The following is a 24,845-nucleotide window of genomic DNA, read 5'->3' as shown; positions in this document are numbered from 1 at the left end:
AAAAAATAAATTAAAAAAATATAAATTTAGTCTATCAATTCAGGCAACCCAAGATGTAGTGCTACTGCACCACCTTGCAGCAATACTGTATTCATTACTAAAGACTCATTTCAGGGGACAAAAGGCTAGATTAAACAAGAAGAAAATGACCTAAACAAGAAAACTATATCAAAGACTTACAACTGCTTTCTCAGCTGATCTTTACTGACCAGCAACTTCTACAACGATGGGGAAGATAACATTCTCGAATACAAAATGTTAGGGCAGGAGATATGGGGCAGGGATAAAGCAGGCCCCCATCTCGAGTTGGCCATGATCCCTTTAACAAGTAACTTAGAGAAGCGACAGACACAGGGCACGGGCGAGGTGGCGGTGGGGCGGGGAAGCAAAAAAAATAAAACAAAAAACACATGAAGATGCCATGAATTAACCTTCCATGAGGAAAATGTTACAATGCAGAAGCTGTATGCCCAACTGAAAGTCATTTTTTTTTCCCCTAAAGAAGGTCAAAATAATTTTAAGCTTTTGAAATGCCAGAATATTTGACAGAGATCAGAAACATTTACTTATCTGATTCAATATTTCACATATCAAAATATATTCCATGACAGCTAACCCCAACATTTTCTGTGGTCAATGAACATTAAAATCCAAACTCCTTTTTCCCCATAATTTCACAGGCTGTGAAAATAGAGCTTTAGAGACATATTTTAAGCAGCTTCCATCCAAACTATCATCAGTTCTGTCCCTCCCTCCCGAAGATTCAAAGGTCATTACTGTATTACTGAATTTGAGAAGTGAAAATGCAAAAAAAGGGGAAATGTTAAAATTAGCTTAAATATATATTGCAGAAATCATCCCGGAGGAAGGGAAGCCATTCAAAGTTTTCATCATATCTCTAAAATGGCTTGTCAACTTGTGTTCCCATATAAGAATTCCTAGAGTCATCCTACAGATCCAGGTGATTTTTCCTACTCAGGGGGAGGTAGCAAAGGGAAAGAGAGGAAAGATGGGACCTAGCAGATGTTCATTCATCTAACTGATGACAGGATCTCAATACTGCAATCTCCATATAGGTACTACACACTGACTTTCAAAGATTTTTTTTTAAAGGCCATTTTTAGAAGGACAAAATACTGAGACAAGAAGAAAGCTGAACCAACTTCCTCAAACACAAAATAGTGTATGGACAACATAAGATTTATAAGGGCTTTTCTCCAAAGATATGCTGCATAACCATGTTTTTATCACACAGCTCTATCTATAAATTCTACATTAGGGCATATTTTTATAGAAATTTATAATTCATATGCTAGGAAACCATTTTTAACATATATGTAAATTCTGTAATTTAGAATACCAATATGTTTTGTCCATATGTTTTGATCATCTTTTTCAACAGGCTATTTTAAAGAAAAAAAATCCATTCAACAAGTTTCATTTGACTTTTACTTATGGTTGAATACACATGAAATGTGCTTTCAATGCATAAAAATCACAGTGGATAGCAGCAAAGGACTTGGGGGAAATTAAAGGAGAATTTGATCATTCACATTGTGATTAATCTGCACATTGATGAAAGATAGCTATTTCACACTTCTAAAAATAAACTTGAGATCATTCTTTCAAAAAAAAAAAAAAAAAAAAAAAAGGCGCCCCCAAAATACACAAAATCCCCAAAACAAACAAAAACCCAAATGCATTACTTTTGTTTTACACGCACACAAAAAAAGAAATATCATTATGGCAGCAAAAGATTTTGATAATAATGAAAGTCTGTAAACTGTAATTCAGTCTCTTCTTGTTGTCGTTGTTCCCAAAGTGCAAGATGCAAGATTCCCATAAGCTTTCAGTAGTGCTTTTCCTGTAGATAATCCTTCATTTTGTTTGGCAAAGGCAGTTTCTGAATCAGGTCTATTCTGGTATACTGACGTATTACAAAACGGCACAGGTACTGCAAGGAACGCACCTGCATAAATCGGGACACGGGATTCGTCAGTCTCACCGGGTAAGTTGCAGATCCAGGCAGCCGGGATCTCGAATAGCAGAAAGCTCCATTTTCAGAGTCCCTGATTGAATGTTCAATTAAATCAACTATAGACGTATGTCCCTCCACATCTGGTTGTTCATAAAAGCTAAACCTACCATTTGAATGTTCAATTCTAGTGTGAAGTGTTTTTCCATGGGAACGAAAACTCAAACTTAAAAGGTAACGATCATCAGAACTATCGCGAACAAGAAAGGAGCCATCAGGCACATTTGCTAATTTTCCCTCTGCCTCCCAGCGTGTAATGGGGCCCCAGTACCACCCTTGTTTTGCAAGTTTTTTCAGTTCTTCTGTTAGACTTGTCACAACCATGGGACCACTGTTCTGTACAGAATCATAAACTCTTCCAACTCCAGGGGCAGTGTTAGGATCAAAATTCAAATGGCAGCGCATACTTTCGGCCACGTGGCCATCTGTGCCGTTCAACCCATTAAAGTTCCTTTGGATTTGATTATTCTGCATTGGAGGTAGCAAAGGTGAGAGTGGAGGGACATCACTGTGATTCACTCTTGGGCTTTGCAACATGACTCCTGTGGTACCAATCAACAAACCATTCACCGCCTGGTCCACAAAGATATCTGGTGCAACAACTACATCCTGATCCACTTGACTCTCCTCTTCAAGGAAAGCACTTCCTCCCACTTGAGACGAAACAGTTGAAACTTCCATAGGTGAGGAACTATCCAGACAGTAACTACGCGATCCTTCCAAAGGATACATTCCCTCATCTAAAGGCACAGTATACTGAATGTAGTCCTGAGGCATTAATCCAATAACTACAGGCACATGTTCATCAAGATGAAGATGCAAGTCCCCATTCTGAGATTCCGTATTTTTTAATGCGTTATTTTGTTCCTGGAACACGTTATCTGACTGCAAGTCATGGAAGTCCTTTCGAACACCATTCAGTGCTGGGCTTGGATTAGAGGAGTGGACCAACGCCTTGACTTTCACCTCCATTTTGATACAAGTCTCTTCCGAATTTGTCGGTCGAAGGGGCCATGGAGTTGGACTATAATGGTGATTACGGAGGGAAGTGGATCTTAGAGGTCTTTGAGCTCGCACATCCTTGAAGGTTATTGGAGCAGAAGAGGAAGAAAAGGTGTCATCATCTGCGGAGCTTACAGATGGAGTGCTGCCTTTGCCTTTCTGCTTTTGTTTTGCTGAAAGCCTCCTTTTTAGCGTACCCATTAAGCTTTCACTTTTTGATCTATTTTTGCCTCCTTTTTCATCTTCACTATTGACTTCACAGCTAGCCAAATCTTTACCATAGCAGCTGCCAAACAACGAGTCATCTTTTCCAAATTCACTTAATGATGGCTGCTGAACCACTACAAAGTCACTTTCATCTTTGCTTTTATTTAAGTTAAAGGACTTGCGAATTGTTTTGAGACTAATTTTCTTCATTATGACAAGTTACCAAGTCCGGCTGATCAGCAGTGCTTCTGGAGATAGAGTCCTAACACATGCGGAGCAGCTTCTGCTTCATTTGTGTGTTTCATCCAGGCTCATTTAACTTCAAGAGCCATTTCCTGGAAACAAATAAAAACAATTAACTTCACAAAAGAAATAGTAATATTATCCATAAATTCCACTCCCCCCCCTTCCCAGAACAGAAATTGTAGTACTTAAATAATGGGCATCATATAAGAGTAAATACAGTTGGAAACCACTCAAGCTTAAAAAATATGTGAATCTACTCATCTGTCTTGAACTTCTTCAGTCTTTTTCTGCATTTACAACTCAGTTTAGACATAATACATATCACAAAAATATGTTCTTGTGGGCATATATAAATAGAACAGCAATCACGATTACAGGGAAATTAGTTGTAGCCCAATAAATTGGGTTGAACAGGGCCCTCAAGTTAATGCAAAATAGCATTTATTTACAGTAAATCATAGGAATCCCTTCCCAAACTTCTATGAAAGAAGAGATGCAAGATTTCCAAACTACGTGTTAGTCACATCACATCAGATCCTGAAAGGCCCTGATGGAGGTCATATCACAGGCAGCCCTTGCCTAGTGCTAGTGCCTTTCTTCTTCCAACACTTCTGACAGACACATCTTCTCAATCCCAGTTGACTGCTCCCAGCTGGCATCCTCTGCAGTCATGTTCCCCTGCCTCCCCTCCCAAATCTGACTTTTTGACCTGTTTTTCTTTGATGTCAGTTAAAGCTCCAAAGCAAGGCAGCTCTGCAGAGAGTAGAATAACAAGGGGAGAGAAGAGGGAGACAGGTTGGCCTGGCTGGTTTTGTTGCTGGCCAAGCAGCAGAGGCTGCCTTCACAAGTAGCCATTATTCCACGTATTTCCATTTACATGGCGTGTTGGCAGGATGAACTGCAAAGGCTTTGTGCTGAATATGGCAAACTGGAGGAGATGAAGATCACCTTGTCAAGAAGTATTCCCAGTTTGCAGGACTGTGGGAGAGACAGAACAACCTTACATGTGCTCTCCCCTCTTTTCTCCCATTAGATCACCACACTTGCAACCCAGAAAAACAGACACAAGCAGAAACTGCAGCAACTGAACAATATGATTTTCTTAAGTTTAACATCACAGAAACACTGTAAAAGAATAAAATGATAATCATTACTATATTCAAAGAACAGTTCATTGATCATGATTTTGATTCAGCCCTACTTTCACGGTATAAACACTAAGAACTTCCTCAAGAACACAAAGGCTAAAGCATCATATCCAAAGCTATCTAAAAAAAACAGTGCAAGGAACTGTTCAAAGTAGAAGGATCTTGAACTTCAAATTACCTTAAGCACTTTTAGAATGAAGCCCTGCTTCAAGGGAATTACTATTCCCAGATTTGCTATGGACTTGTTTCCTAGTTCTCTCTTTCCTTCAAATTCCACACACTATCCACATCAGAATATCTTGAAGACCTATTTTGCCTTTGCCTTGTCCCTTACGTTCTCCAAATCCACTGTATTCATCTTTATAATATCTTCAGTTTTTGGAAAAAGGAAAAAGGAAAAAGGAAAAAAGCCCCTTGCATAGAACAAGTATTAAAATGAAAAAAAAAAAAACCCACAATATTTTATCATAATTTCCCTGCTTATTTTTGACATTGCTGAGCTTGAACAAGTCTGACCCCCCTAGAAAAATTCATTTCCCTTAAAACTGTGAAGAAAATATTTTGAGAGATGGGTATGTTCTTTCAAAGACCAAGATCCTACTTTTCTATTTGTTTAAGATAGATATATGCAAAGTCAAAAAAGAAATCATCTTTAAAAATACTTATGCTTAATGGGAACTGCATATGTTTTGAAAAAAATTAGTAATTATTGAAATGCTAAAAAAAAGAATAATACATTAAACGTTTCAAGGTTTTTATATGCTTGGAATCTGTTGTATCAGAACAAATGACAAAGCACAGGAATTAGAAAAAAGCCACAAATACGGAAAGTGGGAGAGCTACGTGTCATCTAGAAGTAGGCTCAAAATGCCTGAGTGGCATTCCACTCCTAAATCTTCTCAGTTTTCACAGTTTACCAATGCACAGCCCTATTTTCATCCTGTGTAAGAAAATGACCCTATGAAATGAGTGAAAAAAGATAACTTCAGCATTTTATGTGATTCTTAACCGCAGTGAATCAGAGCATTTGGTATATTTAACCATGCCCTGTGTATTCATTACCAGAAGTCTCGTAACACATCAGCCCCACTTGCGAAACCCACAGTGTTCTCAAACTGGTTTCGACTAATGTTCAAGAGCTGACACTGTTTTCATCTGACCAAATATGTCCCCCTCATCGTTGCAAGACATACACGGCACTGCTTGCAGCTCCTAACCCTATAAAGGAAAGCACAAAAACAAAACCAAAATCTGCCTTATACTCTAGAGAGGAATTAAAAGAGAATACAATTATACAACTGAACGAGCAGATACTCAAACTGCTCGATTCACTCTTATTTTAATGGGTGTGCCTAATAAGAATTACAATTAGCTAAAATTTGGCTGATGGAGCTATATCTCTTAGGCTATTGGAGAAGCTAAAAGAACTAAGTGAACCACTTTAAGGAACAGATTTTTATTGCATACTAGCTTTTCCGTATCAAAATGTGTCTTTACGATTGAAAATCAAGTATCTAAAAATAATCTCAAGAGATAAATCTCTATGGCAGCACAGAGAAAAGTTGACATTTTGTACTCCAAGAGCGATCACTGAGCATGCTTGAACACAAGTGTTTCATATCCGTCAGCCCACCTTGATAGCCACTATTTTTATATCCAAATGCATAAATCATTACTTATATTGTTATTACATTTCATATGAGGAATAAAGGCTGGAAGTTCATATAAATTGTATCAGCCACAGAAAGAACCTGCATATATCCAGGAGCCCAGTTCATTCCTGCAGGAAAAGACAATAAAATCCCATGGGAACACTCCTGGCCAAAGCCAAACTGAAAACACTGTCAGTTTAGAGGAGTGATTCTTAACCACGTTCTTCATATAGGAACTACTTAATGCTGTAACACCTTTTACAATATTCCGGCTTTCTCCTGTCTTGAGTAACAAAATCTTAAAGACAAATACCTGAGCTGATCCAGATATATTCCTTCTTTCCATATCTTTAAGTACCACCACTAGTTCCACATTACATATTCATGCATTTTAAAAGCTCTCTTTGCACGGGCCTCAATGTAAGATTTATTTATACACTTGCAGGAGTAAAATTATTCACTGTCTACATCTAGAAGAGCTGAAACAGAGCAGCTAGGCATGCATTCCTTCCTGGAACACACTGAAACTAGTGGCTGAATTTCATCACACCTCTCAGCACTGCAGCAGCCTCGCTGGTTTCTGCAAGAGTTATGGCATCCCGGAGGTCTCCCACAGATGTGCTCTTCCAGGGCCATCTGCTGTACAGGGAGTTATAAGCGGCTAACTACAGATACCTCTGGAAAGCCTTTTGGTAGGTATTGGCATCTATTGCTGACTTGGACCCATGCTACAGTATACCCAAAATCTGGCATCTATCTAAGTAGCAGAAATATCCAGAGCACATTCCTTGTTTCTTTATTTGCAAAAATATAAGGGGCTTTTTTTCCCATCGAACTCTCACGAGGATATATCCATTCATTATTTGGGAGGAGGGAATCAACAACAGCATCTTAAAGTATCACAAATTAAACGCCCTATTTTGGAAAGAATGAAATCTCTAAATTTATTCCAGAAATCCTAAATCTATCAATGTCAATTGCTAAGGACTTGTTCTAGATATACGTCCTCGTACACTAGCAGCTTCTGACAGAACATACAAACCAAATGGCAGCTTTCAGCTTTCTTACCTACCACTAGTATATTGAAGATGATGGGGATTTCCCCTTCCCTGCTTTACTCTTTCCCTTTCCAAGTAAATTCTGACATCACGCTATTCTTTAATATACACAGATCTTAAATAAAGCAATTTACATTTCACTTCATATGTTGATGTTCCACACTATCTTGAAAAGAACAAAACAAATTAATGGTTTTAGCAGTGGCATATTCAGTAACAGATAAGCACTCATTTAAAGAAAGCAGGCAAATTTTGTAATAGCTCACCCCATCACCTTCTGCATAGCAGATAGGCTGCTGAGTATAAAGAAGCTCACGTAGCTTCACGTAAAGTTGGAACAAGTTTTGTTTTGGGGGTTTGTTTTGTTTTAAGAAAGAAAATCAGATGAGAAGCCCATCTGATAGAACTTTTTTTTTTTTTTTTTTTTTTTTTTTTGCCATTCAGGAGTACTTAGAGTTCCTATTTTTAACAGGACACTAAGCAGACGCTATTCATTCCACATTTAAACTTCCAACCTCTAAGACATGAACACCTAAAGAAGGAGGGGCCAGTATAGTGTAGTAGGAATTATACAGATTCAAATTTCAGGCAAGCAAACTTAAAAAAAAAAAAAAAAGGGAAGAAAAGCAAACAAACAAACAAGTCATACCAGTTCTGCTATTTTTCTTTTTCTTTCTACAAAAAAATCAAGTGAAAAAACTCCATAGGCACTAATGTTCTGACAACTTACAGAGTAACCCTATTAACTATTAGCAAACCTTAGTGCATTATAAGCAAGGTTATGCATTTAGCAACAAGTAGAAGATTAGAGCAAAATAATAAATGGAAAGTGGTTACACAAAGGGGTTTCCTTCGCCACCACTTGCACAAACTCACTTGCACCACTTACTGTATGCAAGGCCAGTAACAGAACCATGTAAAAAGCCTGAATACCTTGACTGCCTGTCTCTCTCCTCCTGTTAAAACAAGATGTCCCTTGACATCTGGACTGCCCTGACCTTTTTTCACTTCGCCCAGGACCGCTCGCAGCAAGCCCTGTTCTTCTTTCCCATATTTGGTTGCAGCACAGACTATTTCCAGCCGATTGGTAGCCTTCCTCGAGGGAGCAACCGCGGCGCGTTAAAAGGCATCTTTGTGCGGCAGCTCCTCGGCGCGCACACGCAGCGTCGCGACGGCCGCGCGCGGGGGACCCCGCCAGCGGCTGCAGCTCCCATGGCCACGGGTGCCCGCTGGGGCTGCCCTGGGCTCCGGAGGCGGCGCGGGAACCGCGCGCGAGCGGCGCCTCCTCGGAGCGCCCGCAGGAACCACGCGCGAGCAGCAGCTACGGCCACCTAAACCTCCCAGGCAGCGGCGTCCACCGGAGGCAGGCAGGGAGGGAGGCCCTGCTTTCACGCGCTTACTACCGACGGCGTTAGCACCGTCCTGCTTTTTGTCAGATGCCCAATAAGCATGGGCGCTGCTACCAAGAGTTTTTCAGGGATGATGAAAGCGAGAAAAAATAGAGGGTAAAATAGAGGGTAAAATAAAGCCGCCTTAGGGCTAAGACCCTAAAGAACTGCCAAGAAGAAGAAAATAAAAGAAGGAAAAAAAAAGAAGGGAGAAAAGGAAACTTATTCCCAAGCACTGAAAAGGAAAGAAGTGAAGCATTTTTATTGAACTGAATAAGAAAAATCACCAAAGAAACCTGAGGTGTGCAGTATGTGTACATACGTTTCATTGAAGCAAATCACTTCTACTGAATCCAAGTAAATCACCTTTTTTTCTTCTGCATGCAGCTGTGCAGAAGCAGGCTAAGAATGGGAATAATGTTCAGTCAGACTCTGTCTTTATTTCTTGTTATTCTACACAAGTGCAGCACCCTGCTTTGCAGCAGACTAGCTGCCAGAAAAAGGAAAAAAAAATTTAGTTGCACAAGCAAAGGTTAGATTTGCTGGGAGATGAATACGAATCCCTTTTCCAGGTAAGATGCCAGCTCACTTCTCGAATCCTGACAGAAGGCAGATACACCGTTTTTGCTCTTTTGTAAGGTATGGTGGTACCCTCAGCATTGTAAGAGAGGCTTATCTAAGGTTTCTTTATTTTTATATATATAGCAATATATATGTAAGTATATACATATGTATATGTAATATATACACATATCTACACATGCATAGTTCCATGTAGATCTATACATATATGTTATAGTAATGTTCAGAAGTCCAAGACTGCAGACCTCTCCAAAACAGCTTCTCAACACTAGCAGTCAGGAACAAAACCATGCTCTGTAAAAAGGAGTACTTCAAAATTTAAAAAGCTGCTTGTAGAAGCCAGCATACAATCTCCTACAATAATGAAAAGCCATAGGTAAGGAGCAGATTCTGTGCCTACTTATTGAATAACAGATGAGAGAGTATCTGAAATGTACACAGTGAAAGAGAAGGAAAGAGGAGGAAAGACAATCAGTAAAACCATAACAAATTTGCGTTTCTGTGCTTCTTTTTATAGAGTGATAGGCACAGATGCATGAATCCAGGAATATGTGCAGAAAAGAACATAACCTGCCCAATTCTATGGATGGAAGCACCACAAACTAGTTCTAAATGGAGCTTGTTTTTGAATCCTGGTGCATTTCTAAAAGCAATTTTAAAAATACTGTTCATTTATTTTTAAAACATATGCCAGAAAGACAGAAATAATAAACCAGAGCATTTTCCCAAAGATATTTTCTAGCCAGCCCTAATCTGACCATTCTTTTAATATTATTGACTAAATAACATTATTGTCTCTTACCCCAAACAACTCCACAGCAAACCTGTCCCTTCAGCACACGCAGAAACACTCCACTCCCTTAACACCCATAGGTGCCAGCCCTAGGTGCAGACGGACTATATATATATTAACTACATATGCTTTAACTGAGTGATAGAAAAGACAGAAAGGAGAAGATGACAACCTGAGCAGAGGGAGGAGGAAGCAGGAGAAGTAATAAAAGCCTCAGGCCATTTTTCTGCTGAAGACTGTAGAGTCTTACACAGGATCACCATGCACTTTATGACAGCCCTCTTTCTTATTTACTGGGATAAACACATTTTGTCTTGTCATTCTCCCTGAACTAAAAGCCAATTTTCTGAAGTTTGATTTCTGTCTTATTTAAGATGAAAATTAAAATTAGTTGCAGTTTCAAAACTGGAGGGTTAAAAAGCACTTACACAATGTAACACCAAAGTATGATGGATAATGGTAATTATTCTCTCCCAAAGTGCAATAAGGAATACACCTTCTCGGGCAGCAGAGATTAAAAATCTAAGCAACCTCGCATCAGAGCTTTAAAGTCATTTTCATTTAAAAAAAAAAAAAAAAAAGCTAAGTCTAACTTTCGTTTTGAAAACCTCATTGGGTAGACTCTCTAGCCAACCGGTGGCTTCATATCACACTTGTAAAACCAATACCTCAACCAGCAAGTTGTAAACCGGTAACCTTCCCATTTATGCTTATCTGACAGACGACAAGAAACCCTCATCTGCATGTACGTCAGTAAACTGGCCTTTGCTTCTCCATATAACATCCACCTGCGATCAAAGATTGGTAAAAAGAGAAACAAAATTCTGCACAAATTCCTTCAAGGTAGTGCAACTGCTTACCAAGTGTCGAGCTGGGGGTGGAGGGATCACCTTTGCGAGAAGATAACAAGAACTTTTTAATGAAAACAAACTGGGAAGAAGAAAGCTCTTCTTCAAGCCATAATCCAAATTTAGATATCTGAAATCTATCCCACTAGTAACAAAAGCAACATTGTTAAAGTCTAAAAGAGAAATTTATTTCACATGGAGTTCACTAATAACTTACATTGCAAGAGCTAAAACACAAGAAGCTGAAATAGAATTAAAGCAAGCAACTGGTAACTAGTAGGAAAATTCACCATGAAGAAAGAAACAAAAGAAAGGGTTCTGCTTTTCTACCATACCAAGCACACGAATACTCCACAACTAGAGTATCAGTGCTTGAAATAAAATTACTTTTCCAATGTCAGACTTCTCTAGAGGCCGGCATGGGTGCATGGCGATACCGCACTCTGTGCCGACCAGCCTGCCCTGGCTCCTGTGACCAATCGTGGCTGTACCTGGGCCTCCAAGTCACCCTCAGGGACAAGTTTCTGGCAAGGGCCCGAACTACCTCTCGGCACCACATGGCCAGGCGAGCGGCCCAGAGCCCTGGCTCTTTCCAGCTGCCGCCTCAGCACCTCCACATCTCCCTTTCAACCCCAACAGCAGCTTTCCTGCGCTAGCAGGTACCACTCCGTCCTCTCCGTAAAGCTCAGGTGCAGCAGCCCTTTATTACTGCAACCCAGTTACCCCCAGGTAAATGGAAAGACTAAGTGGGCACATTTGGGGCAGAGGGGAAAGTGAGAGCACAGCCTCCACCAGAGGCTCCTTCATATACCACCCTCGCAGGGAGAAACGGGACGAAGAAGCAATTAATAAAGAACATTCCTCAGAGTCACAGGCAGGAAGGAATTAACCTCCATTTTGCGCTTTTCTCTACTGAATAATCAAAGCTGGAAGGACAACACACTTGCCACAATAACACCACAGAGACACCCCCCTCCTCCTCCAGACCCTACAGAAAGTTTAAGGCCAAGATGGCATGATACTTGTCTCCTATATCAGGGCATTCAGTTTCCACAGAAGTCGAAGACTTGAGAAATTTCAAACTCACATGAAGAATCCCACCTCTGTGGATTTGCAGGTTTTGTGCACATAAAATCAGCAGGTACCTAGAATTTCTAATAGTGGGAAATTCTGGCAGCATACAAAGACAACTGACACTCCAGTCATTGCCTGGGGTGCAAAGCAAAAGCAAACTCCTTTTTCTGAAATTCACACAGACAGGTTTTATTCATTCATTTATTACAATGACACTTTTCCACAGTCATAGTCAATCATTTTACTACAGCTGCACATCATTAGCACAAACGTAATAACATAAAAAGTATGCACCTGTTCAAAATTAAATACATTTTAAGCAAAATACAAATATACAGAGTAACTTGAATTGAAAGATATTGGCTACATTTAAACGATTACTTTTAGTCAAACAAGGACTTTCCAAACCCTTGAAGTGGTAACTAAGTTTCTATATACCATTGCAACTCATACAAACTACAGGCTACTTCTGAAGAAATTTAACTCCTCAGACACTTCTCAGAGATGCGGAGTTAAACTTGTATTCACTGAATATAGTTTGTTTTAGCCTTATTTCCCATAGAAATGAAGCTTGTTCAAACAAGGCTCTGGGTATCTGTGGACCACCAAGCCAAAGTCTCACAATAAGCAGATAGGTGGTACCTCGACTGAGGGAACAGCCATTACCAAAATTCATATATTAGGTGTACAAGGAGTCCAATGCAGGGGTATTTCTAAATACAGGAAAAACGTTTTCTGGAGCTCACACGCATTTCCAAAACCAGAGAGGAAACTACTAGGGCTAAACTGTTTAATTCATCATAGAACTATGTGATTCATAAAGCTTCACTGTAATACACTATATATATATATATTTTTATCTACAACCATGAATACACTGTGACTAGAAACATTTCTTAGTAAAGAAAAAGGCTTAGGCAATACTTTTTATGCTACTGTAAGAAATCATTACCAAAAATATTGAAAATTGAAAACTTTCTCTACATATCATATTATGTCAAAGTTTCCTGAGAGTTTTTACTTCTGAAATGATCAGTAAGTTTCACTAGCTACTTTATTTTCCTGAGGTTTTTTGAATATAACTAGTCAAATAATAAAAGACAGCTTCTATGGCAATTTCTGGTGGGCAGTAATATTCTGTGTTTTCCCTCTTAAGCAACAGCATACTGAGGAAGTCATTTATGATCTTTGCCTGAACTATATATACAGAAAACATATGAGATAATTACATTAAGGCTAAAAGATCAAGAACTCGGAAGTTAAGAAGAGACAGAAGGGCTGCCTGTACAGGACAAAAACATTTACATTAATTTTACTTTCCATCACCATGTAAAATATATAGTCCTGTCATTTCTTTTTAGGATACTAATACACTCCAAATTCCAGAGCCTACAGACAGAAGTATTAGCCTCATTAAGGAAGTTTTTGTTCTGCTCAACAGCAGAATATAAGAGAGTTCAGTGTCCAACCTTTTTAAAAATGGAATTATAAGTGAAGACCAACTGTATTTTAATTTAGAATAACATAGGCACATTCAGGCAAAGTTAAGGTCGTTCATTTGGAAAACTCAATTCTGCATTTTCACAATGTAGAGTCATATGGATGCAGAGAGGAAGACCGAGAGGGAAACTGAGAGGGAGGTTTGTACCTCTAGAGTTTTCAACCTCTAGAGTTTTCAAATAATTACCTGCTTAAAACTATAACGGAAACCTCCCCATCTCTCTATGGAAGCATAAGAGTGCAACAAAACCAAAGCAATTTGACTTAATGGAGTTCTTGGTTGTAGCAGCAAATTGCCACCCACTGTGGACAGCTTTAGCAGGACACCAGGCAAATCCCTTTCAGGCATTTTCTGACAAAGCAGGAATCAGAAATACAGGACCTTGGGAGTAACATTCTGTGGATAAATAATCTTTCATATCTGTCCTGTACTCGGTGATCCAACTTCCTGACATGCTTTACAACTTTTAATTTCAGCAGGTGCTCTGCAAAGGTTTTTCAGTCCTACTGCTTAAAGATGATCAAAGCAGTAGGAAAATTAACCACTCATAATGCAAGAAGCATCAAGCAGAAGCTCCATGAGCGGCACATATCCGAAGGAGTTAGAGAGACAGAAAACCAAAGAACAGGATAGAGAAAACATATGAGAAACTTCAAAATTAGTATGAAGTGTTAGTGGAAAGATAACCTGCAAAGAAATTCAGACTAGCCAATAGGCCAACAGTATTTCTCTTTAGAGCCTGTTTCATGTGACACAAACTCCGAGTCTGCAAATCTGCTGTCCCTACCTAAGCACAGCTCCTGCCACATTCTGCTGGTGACACAACAGACCCGAGGCCGATGGCCTCCTTTCCAAAAATGCAGTTCAAAGCAAAGAACATTCTGACAATCAGCAGAGGTCAGATCCACAACCAATCTTATCTAGAACTGAGATAAAATAACTCTCTTTTGTCCTAGGCACAAGCAATTCCTCCAAAAATCAGTACAAACTACAAGCAGTCAGGGCATCATAGGTGCGTCGGGCTCCTAAAGGGCCACAGAAAGAAGGACCTCATGATCAAAACCCCTCTCCTTCACAGACACAGAGCTGCTTCATCTAGGAAGTACCCATATTCCAGAGGGTTTTTTTGTTTTAATTAAAAATTCCACAGTAGCCCTTAGCCTTATTTTTGCATACACAAGCAGAAGTATTTAATCTTAACAGAAGTGAATCGATGCCTTCCTCGTGGCTAAGCTTTAACCTACCTCCTTCAGCATGTGCTGACAGGGAAGTGTGAACGTGCCAATCACCCCCTCGCAGAATCATGCTGAATAAAACACGCTGGCAGCTCCACCGTGAGTCATGGCTGAATGGTCCTGGTACCTCTGCAACACATAAGGACTCAGTACTCCCCGAGGGGATTCGAGCTATAGACTCAGGCAAACCTGAAGAGAAACTCTCACTGCCTGATTTTCTGCTGTGCAGAGAGGGTTTAAGATGCAGGATAACTGGGCCAGGAAGAAGGTCCCAGGTTTTCCCACTCTAAGGCAGCTGCTTAATCCTCTGGCCAGAGAAAACACTCCATCTCCAGCTCTTTCTTTTTTGGCTCCATTAATCTTCTGCAGAACAGAACAGTTTAAAGGAGGAACAGAAAGCACCCCCTGCTCCAGAGCATCCTGCGGGCTGGTGTCGAGGCTCTGTGCAGACAGGAAAGGTAGAGGGGAGAATTAACTGGCCTATCTTACACTCTGAATGAGGGCTTTTGCCACCGGGCTATCGCACTCTGTATTTTAAATCACTGGTAAGCACAGCCAGTAGTGCTGGCAGTCTGCAAACCCTGCATGTGCAAATCACAAGGGTTTTTTTCAGCTATACACTTTTATGTTTAGTTTTATATTGCATTGAGATGAATTTTGTCATGTGGGCCCTGTGCTGAATGTCTGCCTGTTATGTGGCTCCCCATTAAAGGGCAGTAACAACAACATGCTTCAATCACAGACGTGGGATTTCATATTAAAGGCAAAGAGGTTAACACATCAAGCATAAAGATCCCACTCTTACCGTTACCCGTTATATTTTTATCTCATTTTTATTACAGAAAACCTATGCTATTTAACAACATTCAGTTCAAGAGAGATTACAAGTCATTCACACTTTCACTGTACTCAGGGAAAGGAAAACCTAATCCAAGAAAAATTAGAGTGAGCACATTACCGAAAAAAAAAGTTAATTGATAACTTCTGATTTCAGTTATTTCACTATTATTAGGAAGACTTTATCCATACATAATAGATATCAAAATGTTTCTTAAATTCATCTTCATCATGCCCTTAAGCACCTCCAGTTTAAGGCTCAAGGAACCAATATGCACAAAAAAGTCATAAGTCTTGCTAAACTAAGATCCAAATCCTTTTTGTTTAAACAAAAGTGCTCATTTGCTGTCATAAGAAGTTCAAGTGACAATACCTCATAGAGGTCAAGACAGCTTTCATTTCCCATCACTATTAAATAAAACTATTCCTTTTCAAAAAGGCAAAGAAAGAAGTACTAACTTACAGTGTTAGTCACAAGTTTGTACGATAGAGAAGCAACATAATTCACAAAGCTGAAAACCAATTTCATTTTAATCCAAGTTTTCTGGAAAACTAATACATGGAAAGTGATACATTAGACTGAATTTACTTGACATACTTGCAAGTGGAAAAAAAAAAAAAACCTATTTCAGAAGGGTGAGCAGGACAAAAGATAAAAGCACCTTTCAAAGGCAGATCTGAAAATAAATCCTAGGATTTCTTTTGCACGAAAACTTTTTCCTCCATTACTTGTACTCATATAGCTTAAATGCTTATCAAATATTATTAGAGCTGGTAAATCTAAGATAAGTACACAAGCTCCCCACTGCATACTTTTAAGTATCCAAATATTATTTTAAAGTGCATTTAATAGAATCAAATTGGAGGTGGAGAGAAAAGTGTACCAGTCTTCCAAAATCCCAAGCAGCAGGAGATTAAGAGCATCTCCAGCACTTTATTTCCTGTCTTGGACTCCACATGATTCACAAGTTAAGATATTTTTGAACCTTTGTATGAGGAGAAATCCTTAAGAAGGATTTGGAAGTGATTCTCCTAAATTATACTGACGCTTTTAAGTGTAAATTATTCACTTGGGAAAAAAAAAGGAAAAAAAAAAAAACAATATGTATGTATTAAAATATATACAGGAAAAATAGGTTAAGTATCATAGTCAACCTGAAATCCAAGCTGTTTTACACAGGAATGTTCAACATTGTCAGATACAGAAGATCAGTCCCTCGCTGTCAAGAAAACAGATCCAATTAATATACTCTGCTTTATAGAGGTCTGTTTTATCTTACAAATTACAAGAATGGAACAAGCCAGAAAAAATAAGAGGAGGGGAAAGAAAAAGGGAAGGGGGGAGAAATCAGTTCCTTCCTTCTGTTTAAAGATAAGGGACCTTTAATCTGTTTGGGACCCCCCAGGACAAGGCTTCTTCCTCCCCAAGTGCCTCTCATGACCGTGCTCTTGGAAGACACTCTCCCAACAGAATCTGTACCTGTCAACCAGAAATCACACCCATGGGAATGTGCTTTAGGACTGATGGCTTTTCCCTGTTTTGGGGACCACTCTGCTCTATTTTGGAGACTAATCCAAGCTCTATGGAAAAATGAGAATGTAAAACACAATTTAAAACATTTTCCTTCCCCTTTTCATTGGCAGAAAGCTCAAAAAGAACAAAGAACTAATTAACTTCCTTAGGGTTTGGAGCCCAACCATAAATGGGAAGCAGTTAGACATGGCTGTGCTCAAATTACTGTCAAATGTGGTAAACGCATTTGTACTGGAACTAGTATCTCAATCTAATCTCAAAAAATTACTTTAGTATTTTCTTTCCCTTACAATAGGAGGCATAATATTAAATTTGTTTTTTGAAATTAAGAGTCCTTTTAAGCCTGGAGAGTGTTTCTAAAAAAGCCCATGCATGAACTCTGCACGACTTGTGCACTGACCTGCAGTTGTTAGAATTACTAGGAAAAGAATTTTGACTCCATTGGCAAAACCACATAAGAATCTTTTTTATGAAGTCTTGATTTATCAGAATCAAACTTAAGAAGGTTTGAGGACTAAGGACAGGACTATACCCCTTCTGTCATTCTTGCAAAGCTTTGGCTGAATGCAGCTTATTCGCAATTACTCAAGACTAAGATCAGGGACTTGGCTTTTTCTCCTACATCCTGACGTCAATCATCTGTAGACAGAACGTCCAGCCACCCCAGCCAGCCCTTCTGCTGGAGAGGTAACACTGCAGTGGAAGTTTTCGAACAGACAGACATTTTGTCCGGTTGAATAACACTCCACAGAAGCAAAAAATCATTTTCCACCCAGCCTTAACCAATCTGATTTTGTTAATAACAAGTCTCAATGCACAGAAATGAATTTAACCTAAAGCAGACACCAAATCAACGGGACTGCTCCATGTTTGTTTTGTTTAGCTCGCCTATGAAGAACTGGGCCCTGATATGGAAGAATTTTGCACTGGTGTATAAGTTCTCATATACTGGATAAAAGATCAAGTTTTCACTGTTTATATGAACACACTGCATGAGATTTACACAAATTCAAAACCTTTATGACAGTCATCTCCAGAGTCAGGTCAAAAGTCTGCAGAGCCAACAATACAGAAGCTCTGTCATGAAAACTAGCAGAGCTCTGAAGTTCCAGCATATAAAAATTTATATACATATATACATCCATACAGACTATTCTGGTTCTTCTCTTGTTCTCTCTGACATACATTTAAACTCTCACACACTAAAAATAAAAAGAAAAAAAAAGATGTTAACCCAATTAAAATCAATGCATACTTTTCAATTTCTGTTCCTGTTTTCCATGTTCCTATTTTTCATTTAAAACTCCGCAGATTTCAAAAAGCACCTATTTTGTTCACACAAAGATATCTAAACCAGTACTGATGTAACAGCTCCCTTCCCTCCCCTCGCCCTTTTTTTTTTCTGGCCGACACCCGATCAGATTGCAAAAGGACTATTGCACTATACAGACCCCATTCTATCCCTTCAGTAAGAGATTGGAGAAGTGGATTTTTTTACACTTGCATTTAAGTGTTTTCCCAAGCAACTAGATTTTTTCCAAAAATCATCTCAAAGGCCCATGCCAAAGGCCCATGACTAGTCCAGGGCAGTGTGTGTGCTTCGGGTGAGCACCTGCGAAAGCTTTAGTAATACGACCAGAGAGACACTGTATCAAAGCAGTAGGTAAAGACATGTTCAAGTGATCTGATTTAAAAAGAGTATCTTTAGTTATGTCAGCACAACTGACAAACTCATACAGCTTGTACTAATCTTCTTTAGGCATCTCTGCAGCACGTTATTGAAGTATGTTTATACATTCTTGTAACCTTCTTTCAACCAACAAATCTCCGCAAAGGGGAGACAGTGCTTCCTAGGTGGGCTTACTGCTAACCAACAGCTCTCTCTCTTTCAAAAGCTAAGAAGAGAAAAGTTAAAAGTTTCACAGAATTTTGGACCAGAGTGGCTTTTGCCTCTGTCTTTCTGCAGGTAAAGGTGGGTGGTGGTGGTGAAGGAAAGCTCCAAAAAAAAAAAAAGGGAAAACAGCCCAACCATTTACCTTGCAAAGACCCAAACTTAAGAACTTGCACGTAGCCAAGAGACTTGCACATCTCAATGCCCAAACCAACTATTCTGGAATTGGCCTCTCTCTGAGCTAACCAAAATTCCAACCTGGAAAACTTTCCCAGCACAAATTGCATCAAAATGAATGTGCTGCACAAACAGCTTCTGTTCAGAGAAGCCAGTGAGAAATCTGCAGTGAGTGAGTGAGTTCTCATCAGCTCTAGCAAAAAGAGCTTTTCCCTAATAAAACCCTGCCCTGTCCTGGGAGTAGCACTCCCTCCGTTCTCAAGCTTCGACGGCCTCTCTCCTTCTGCAGCTCAAAACCTCTCCCCGGTACCGCTCGTCTCTCTTCCTTTACTTCATTTATTAAACCTCCTACTCTGATGCCCAGTCAGCTACCAAAGGAGTATGTATGGGATTCTGAAGGATGCTAAAAATCATTACCAAAACCAGACACACAGTTAACGTTATAGATTACAGATTTTAACTACCTGGTCTTATAACACTCACCAAAACAAAGTGTGGTGAGACGGAATTCTCCAAACCAGAAACAACAGAAAACATAGCAGGCTGTCTCAGAGAGAGCTTGGGATCAAACTTGCTTAGGAAAACGCTTGCAATAGTCTACTAATTTATTCTGGACCAATTTGAAGAACACACATTGCTTTGCAGGGTAGGGGAGAAAAATCAGGCCCCTACTCAGACACCAACAAACTAGGGTTTCAGCACATTCACCACATAACTTTTAGACTGATTAAGAATAAAGCAGAGATCACATCATAAAACCAGGCTTAACTGGAGCCCCACTTCCAACACTGTTGTCATCTAGAGCAGCAACTTACACATTGCTCTAAATAATATAGAATATACTAGAGGTACAATAGTAATGCTGGGGCCTGAAAAAACAAAATCAATTTATCTGATAGTTGAATTCATCACATTAACTTGAGACCATCAAAACCTTACACAAATCTTCTTACAGATGAGTATCTTAAAGCATACGAGATAAATAATGCAAATACAACTGCTTATTATTTACTGCTTTGGGAAGCAAAGAAAAACACCACATATCAGTATGGTTTATGTAACAATGTTAGTAAATTCATTTCCATTTTTCTAACTGGAGAGCACTTAACAAGTTCTGTAGAAACTCTATAACATCTACTATTTATACCTTCAGTGCCAGAGAAAATGGCTCTCATCCAGAATTGTCTTACAGCAGAATTATTTGGAGCTTGGAACACACACACATATACACAAAAACACACTTTACAAACCTAAAATTTTCTATATCTGCCAGCCTACTACATTTGACAGATAAAAAGAAAAAATTCATCAAAGGACAGGAAGCTGCATCTGCTATATGTAGCCTATAAAGACGCAATAGGAAGCAATGCTTGGAGAGAAGCACCTGCATAGAAATGCCTATATACAGCATTCTTAGGTTGAGAATACCTGCAAGCAAGAAAATACTCATCCCATGCAGGTTTCTGAAGGCAGAGGGACACACATTCAGCTACCCTATCAGCATCCTAGCTAATCAAGTAAAGATTTGGGTTTAACGTGTATAGTTTTCTTTGCAATATAGCAAGCAAAAAAAACCAATTTTGTAGGCAACACGTGGCTTACATCCTCGTCATAAATGAAGCCAACTGAGCTTCTGAAAGTCCAAAGAGTTATGTGCAGGATTAAGGACAGGGAAAAGAGCCAATAATTTCCACGATATTTTACCTTAATATAAATTTTCAAGACAAATATATAAATATATATATGAGTAAAAGCTTTAGCTGCATATCTATGTCTTTAAATACGTATTATGGCCTCTAAAGAAGACTGGTCAAATTTGCAAAAACGTACACCTCAAAACTTGCTGAAATGACGTGGAGCTGCAGTGGTTATTGCTTGCATGCCCGCACATGACAAGTACAAGCTAAAGACCATGAGAAATGAACAGAAGAAAAACTAGAGACACTTTTACTTAGGTGAATTCAAGAAGTCTTAATTTCTAACACTTTGATCTCAGAGTTTTATGTCTCTCGGTAGGCAGTCTAAGCCATATTCTGCACTATGCTGCCTTTTTATAATCAGCCTGTGTAATCTCTGGCAGTATCTGTGCAGCCCTCTTTATGCATTTGATACGTCAAGTAACACTTCACATGCAGTAATTTTTCTGTTTGCATCCAGGACCATAAGGTAAGGACATTTTTTTGTGGTTTTTCATTTTAGCTGCCAGAAGATGCTGAAGTAGATGACACTTTTTATTTTAATATAAAAAAAGTTATAAACATACAGGGGGAGGGGGAAAACAAAACAAAACAAACAAAAGCCAAGAATCATACTGAGCTTTTGGATGTCTCAAAATTATTCTAAAATAATTAGTATAGAAGTTTATCCAACTTAGCTAGTAAAAAGTTCAGAACTCAATTATTTCTAGAGGAAAATGCAAAAATAACAATAGGATCAATTTTGTATCAATCTTTACCTCCTGTTTTATCAAAAGCATATGTATTTGAGTGGTATGAAGCTGCTTTTTAGAGGTGAATAATGGATATTCCATTACAAGCACTCATAATGTTATTATTCTCTAAAAAACACACTGCTGCATGTATTTCACCACCTGAAATTGTCAGGGAATATTTGCAGGACAAGTTTTCTGAGAGATATTTACTTGCCTATTGCTACTGTAAATTTAATGAAATGAAGAGGGACAGAGGCTGACAGAACTTGGGAGCTCTGTCACAAGCACATTTATTGTCTTTTGAAGCTAGATATGTATTCCCAAAAGAATGAGTATACACTAAAAACAGAATGAAACTAGCTTTTGGCACAGCCATAAGCTATTATTTCTCTTTAAAAAATAATTAAAAAAAAGGAAACTCAACGTTCTCTATTTCTTTTCAGTTTAATACTTTACACTACATAAATACATACCTAAGTTGGCAAAGAAATCTCTACTCAGCCTTTCAATCTTTCAGTCCCAAACCTGTCCAATTTATCCTCAACACGTTTTAGTATTCATAGTCCCACGTCAGATTGCATTTACTTTTATACTGCTTATTCTGCTCCCTTGGAGCATCACAAATGCTTGAGCTACTCTCCCTGGTACGGTTGCTAACACACATTAAAGCAGGACCAAAGAAAAACTGAGACACACATCAGCAAAAACTGGCCTCCTCTTAACTATCTTTTGCTATCACTTACCTCCCTGTGACACTTTGTACTATTCAAACTCTACCAAAATAGTACTGTGTAGGCCCTGAAAGGAAGTAAAGCTACAGCAAATGAGACACTTGAGTGAGGAATTACCCTGAACTATGGCCTCAGTTCTGCCAGCAATAATGCAACAAATATTCAGTCTGCTCAAGGTAACTGAGGAAATCTGCTCAAGGTACAAGAAATCTTCCTAATGTTCTAATGTCCAATGCTGATGTTCAAGTTGCTGCATGATTACAAAACCTTTCATAAAAAGTAGCAGAATCAAATCGCTTCCCCAAAAAGGACTTTTAATGAGTTCACATTCCACCATTTCCCTGGGCTGAGCAGAATTAAGATGTGTAAAGTACTTGCAGAAGGACGTGGATCGAGTTGTCCTTTCTTCAAAACACCCCTTTTGAAGAGAAATCCAAGCTGTTTGTCTGACTTAGTTCATAGGCCACAATCAAAGAAATTAACAACATGGTCTAAATTAACATACATCTTTTGCAGATTTCCATAGGACAACTTTTTGGAAAGTCTGAGGACTTTATTTTTCCAAAACTGAAGAACACTTCTGGTGCTGCACGTCTGCAGTGACATGAAGACACGCTCACAAAAGCCCTGGAAACAACACGAGGTTAGCATTCTGCTGCCTTGCAACCTCCCAGAAAGTTAGCAAATATATGGAGTATCTCTATACACCACTGTACTGTGACAACTCACATACTTCAAGCGCTGAGGCTCAGTTTCATTGAATTTTAACTGTAAAATCTCTGCTTGGATCTCAGAAAACTTGGTATATAGAGAACCACCTGATTAAGCATACATAGCAGGGGAACCTGCTTTAGGTAAAAGCTCAGTTCCAAGCAAGCCCCAACTGCATGAAATACGATATGAAATGAAGAATACATTAGATAGTTGCTTCAATGCTTCATGATAGCATTTTAAAAAAGCTGAAATTTGACTAAGAAAGAGAGAGCTACAATTGCTGTCTTACTAGAGAAGGCTCTGAACATGCCTAGTTGTCCTCCATCAGCTTCGCTCTTCCAGCCAAGGAAAACAATTTATTTCACAACTACACCAAAACTTCCATATTTTCTACAATCTGAGGATGGGTTTATTAACATGAAGCAAAAATAGTACTGTTTTTTTTCCACCCACAGCAACGTAGAAACATTAACCCTCAAGTACTTCTGTAGACAGCAGCTCTCTCTAAGAAATGAGGCCTGCAGCAGGACTTTTTTTAAACTGATGGTGCATTAATATTAAGAGGTTGGACTTGGTGTAAACATTTCTGGCAGGCAGGAAAGAGGGTTTGAGACGTATCTGTGGAGGGGTGGAGGGACACAGAAGTTATTAGTAGGGAGTGTGGCTCGAAAGGCCACGCAGCTACCAGCACCTTCTGTGACAGCGCAACCTGCGCCCAAAACTGGCACCATCCCGAAAGCCAAAGCCAAGGGGAGGAAAGGCCAAAGAATAAAATGAAAAACGCAGCCAAAGCACCTCACCAAGAAGCACTCTCTCCACCACCTAAAACTTCAATGTTTACAAAGGGGTTGGTTTTTTTTCGGTAATAAAAGGCCAGAAGCCAGTTTTTCATGCTGGAAAAGGCATCGTTAGAGAAAAAGAAAATAAACCAATAACAACAGCAATAATACAAGCAGTCCGGAGGACAATGGGAAGCAGTATTTTCGAAAGTTCTTCCCTGTTTATAAGCCAAGTCTCTCGGTGCCCCCGGGCACAGGGCGCCCCGGTTCCCCTCGCCCCGCACCACCCCCGGGCGGCACCGAGGGGCCGCGCGCCCCTCACCCCGCAGAAGCCCCCGCGGCTGCTCCACGCGCCTCCCCGGGGCCCCAAAATGGGGGCCGGAGCGCAGCGGGGCCGCAGGCGCGGGGCGGCCCCGGCCGCGCGGGGCTGCGGCGCGGGGGGCCCGGCCGAGGCGCCTCCTGCGAGCGCGCGGCCGGGGCCGGGGCCGGGCCCGTGGCCCCGCGCAGGCCGCGCTGCCTCCGCGCGGCCTGGAGCCGCCGCCGCGCACACAAAGGGCGGCAGCAGGAGGCCGGCGGCGGCGGCAGGGCCGCGGGAGCCGGGGCCCCGGCGCCGCCTCGCCCGCCCTCCCTTCCCCGGGGCCAGCGGCCGCCCAGGCGAGCGGAGGCCGCGCGGGCCTCGCGGCGGGGCCTGCGGCGGCCGCGGAACGGGACTCACCGAGCCGGCGGAGGCGCTGGCGCTGCTGGCGCTCCTGCGGGCCCGGCTCCCTCCCTCTTTCCCTCCCTCCTTCCTTCTCCGCGCCGCCGCCGCCGCCGCCGCCTCCCTGTTCCTGGCGCCGCCGCCGCCGCTTCCTCCGCCTCCTCTGCCCCCACCCCGCCGTCCTCGGAGGGGCGCAAGGGGGAGGCGAGCCCGCGATGGCCGCCGCCTGCCGCAGGGACGGCTCCGCCGCGGCGCCCGCGCACAGCCCGGCGGCGGCGGCGCCCG

General features: G+C 40.5%; 1 protein-coding gene across 2 annotated transcripts; it reads right to left on the bottom strand.

Moving 5' to 3' along the window:
• Positions 1–1,431: 1,431 nt before the first annotated feature.
• On the bottom strand, positions 1,432–24,640 carry SOCS6 (suppressor of cytokine signaling 6). 2 transcript variants are annotated; one of them, XM_088535636.1, is made up of 2 exons: positions 24,579–24,640; positions 1,432–3,579 (listed from the first exon to the last, which is right to left on the bottom strand). In XM_088535636.1, exon 2 carries the CDS (start codon positions 3,452–3,454, stop codon positions 1,850–1,852), a length of 1,605 nt encoding a protein of 534 aa, XP_088391762.1. In that variant the 5' UTR covers positions 3,455–3,579; positions 24,579–24,640; the 3' UTR covers positions 1,432–1,849. The 2 variants fall into 2 exon arrangements, with proteins under 2 accessions (XP_088391762.1, XP_088391763.1); XM_088535637.1 differs by lacking the exon at positions 24,579–24,640 and adding an exon at positions 14,779–14,799.
• Positions 24,641–24,845: the final 205 nt, after the last annotated feature.

Source organism: Tinamus guttatus, unplaced genomic scaffold (assembly GCF_059628265.1).
Source record: "Tinamus guttatus ecotype Peru unplaced genomic scaffold, ASM5962826v1 Tinamus_guttatus_pri_ptg000639l, whole genome shotgun sequence".
Lineage (NCBI taxonomy): Eukaryota > Metazoa > Chordata > Aves > Tinamiformes > Tinamidae > Tinamus > Tinamus guttatus.
Note: the sequence above shows the minus strand (reverse complement) of the source record. Positions and strands in the feature narration are given on the sequence as shown.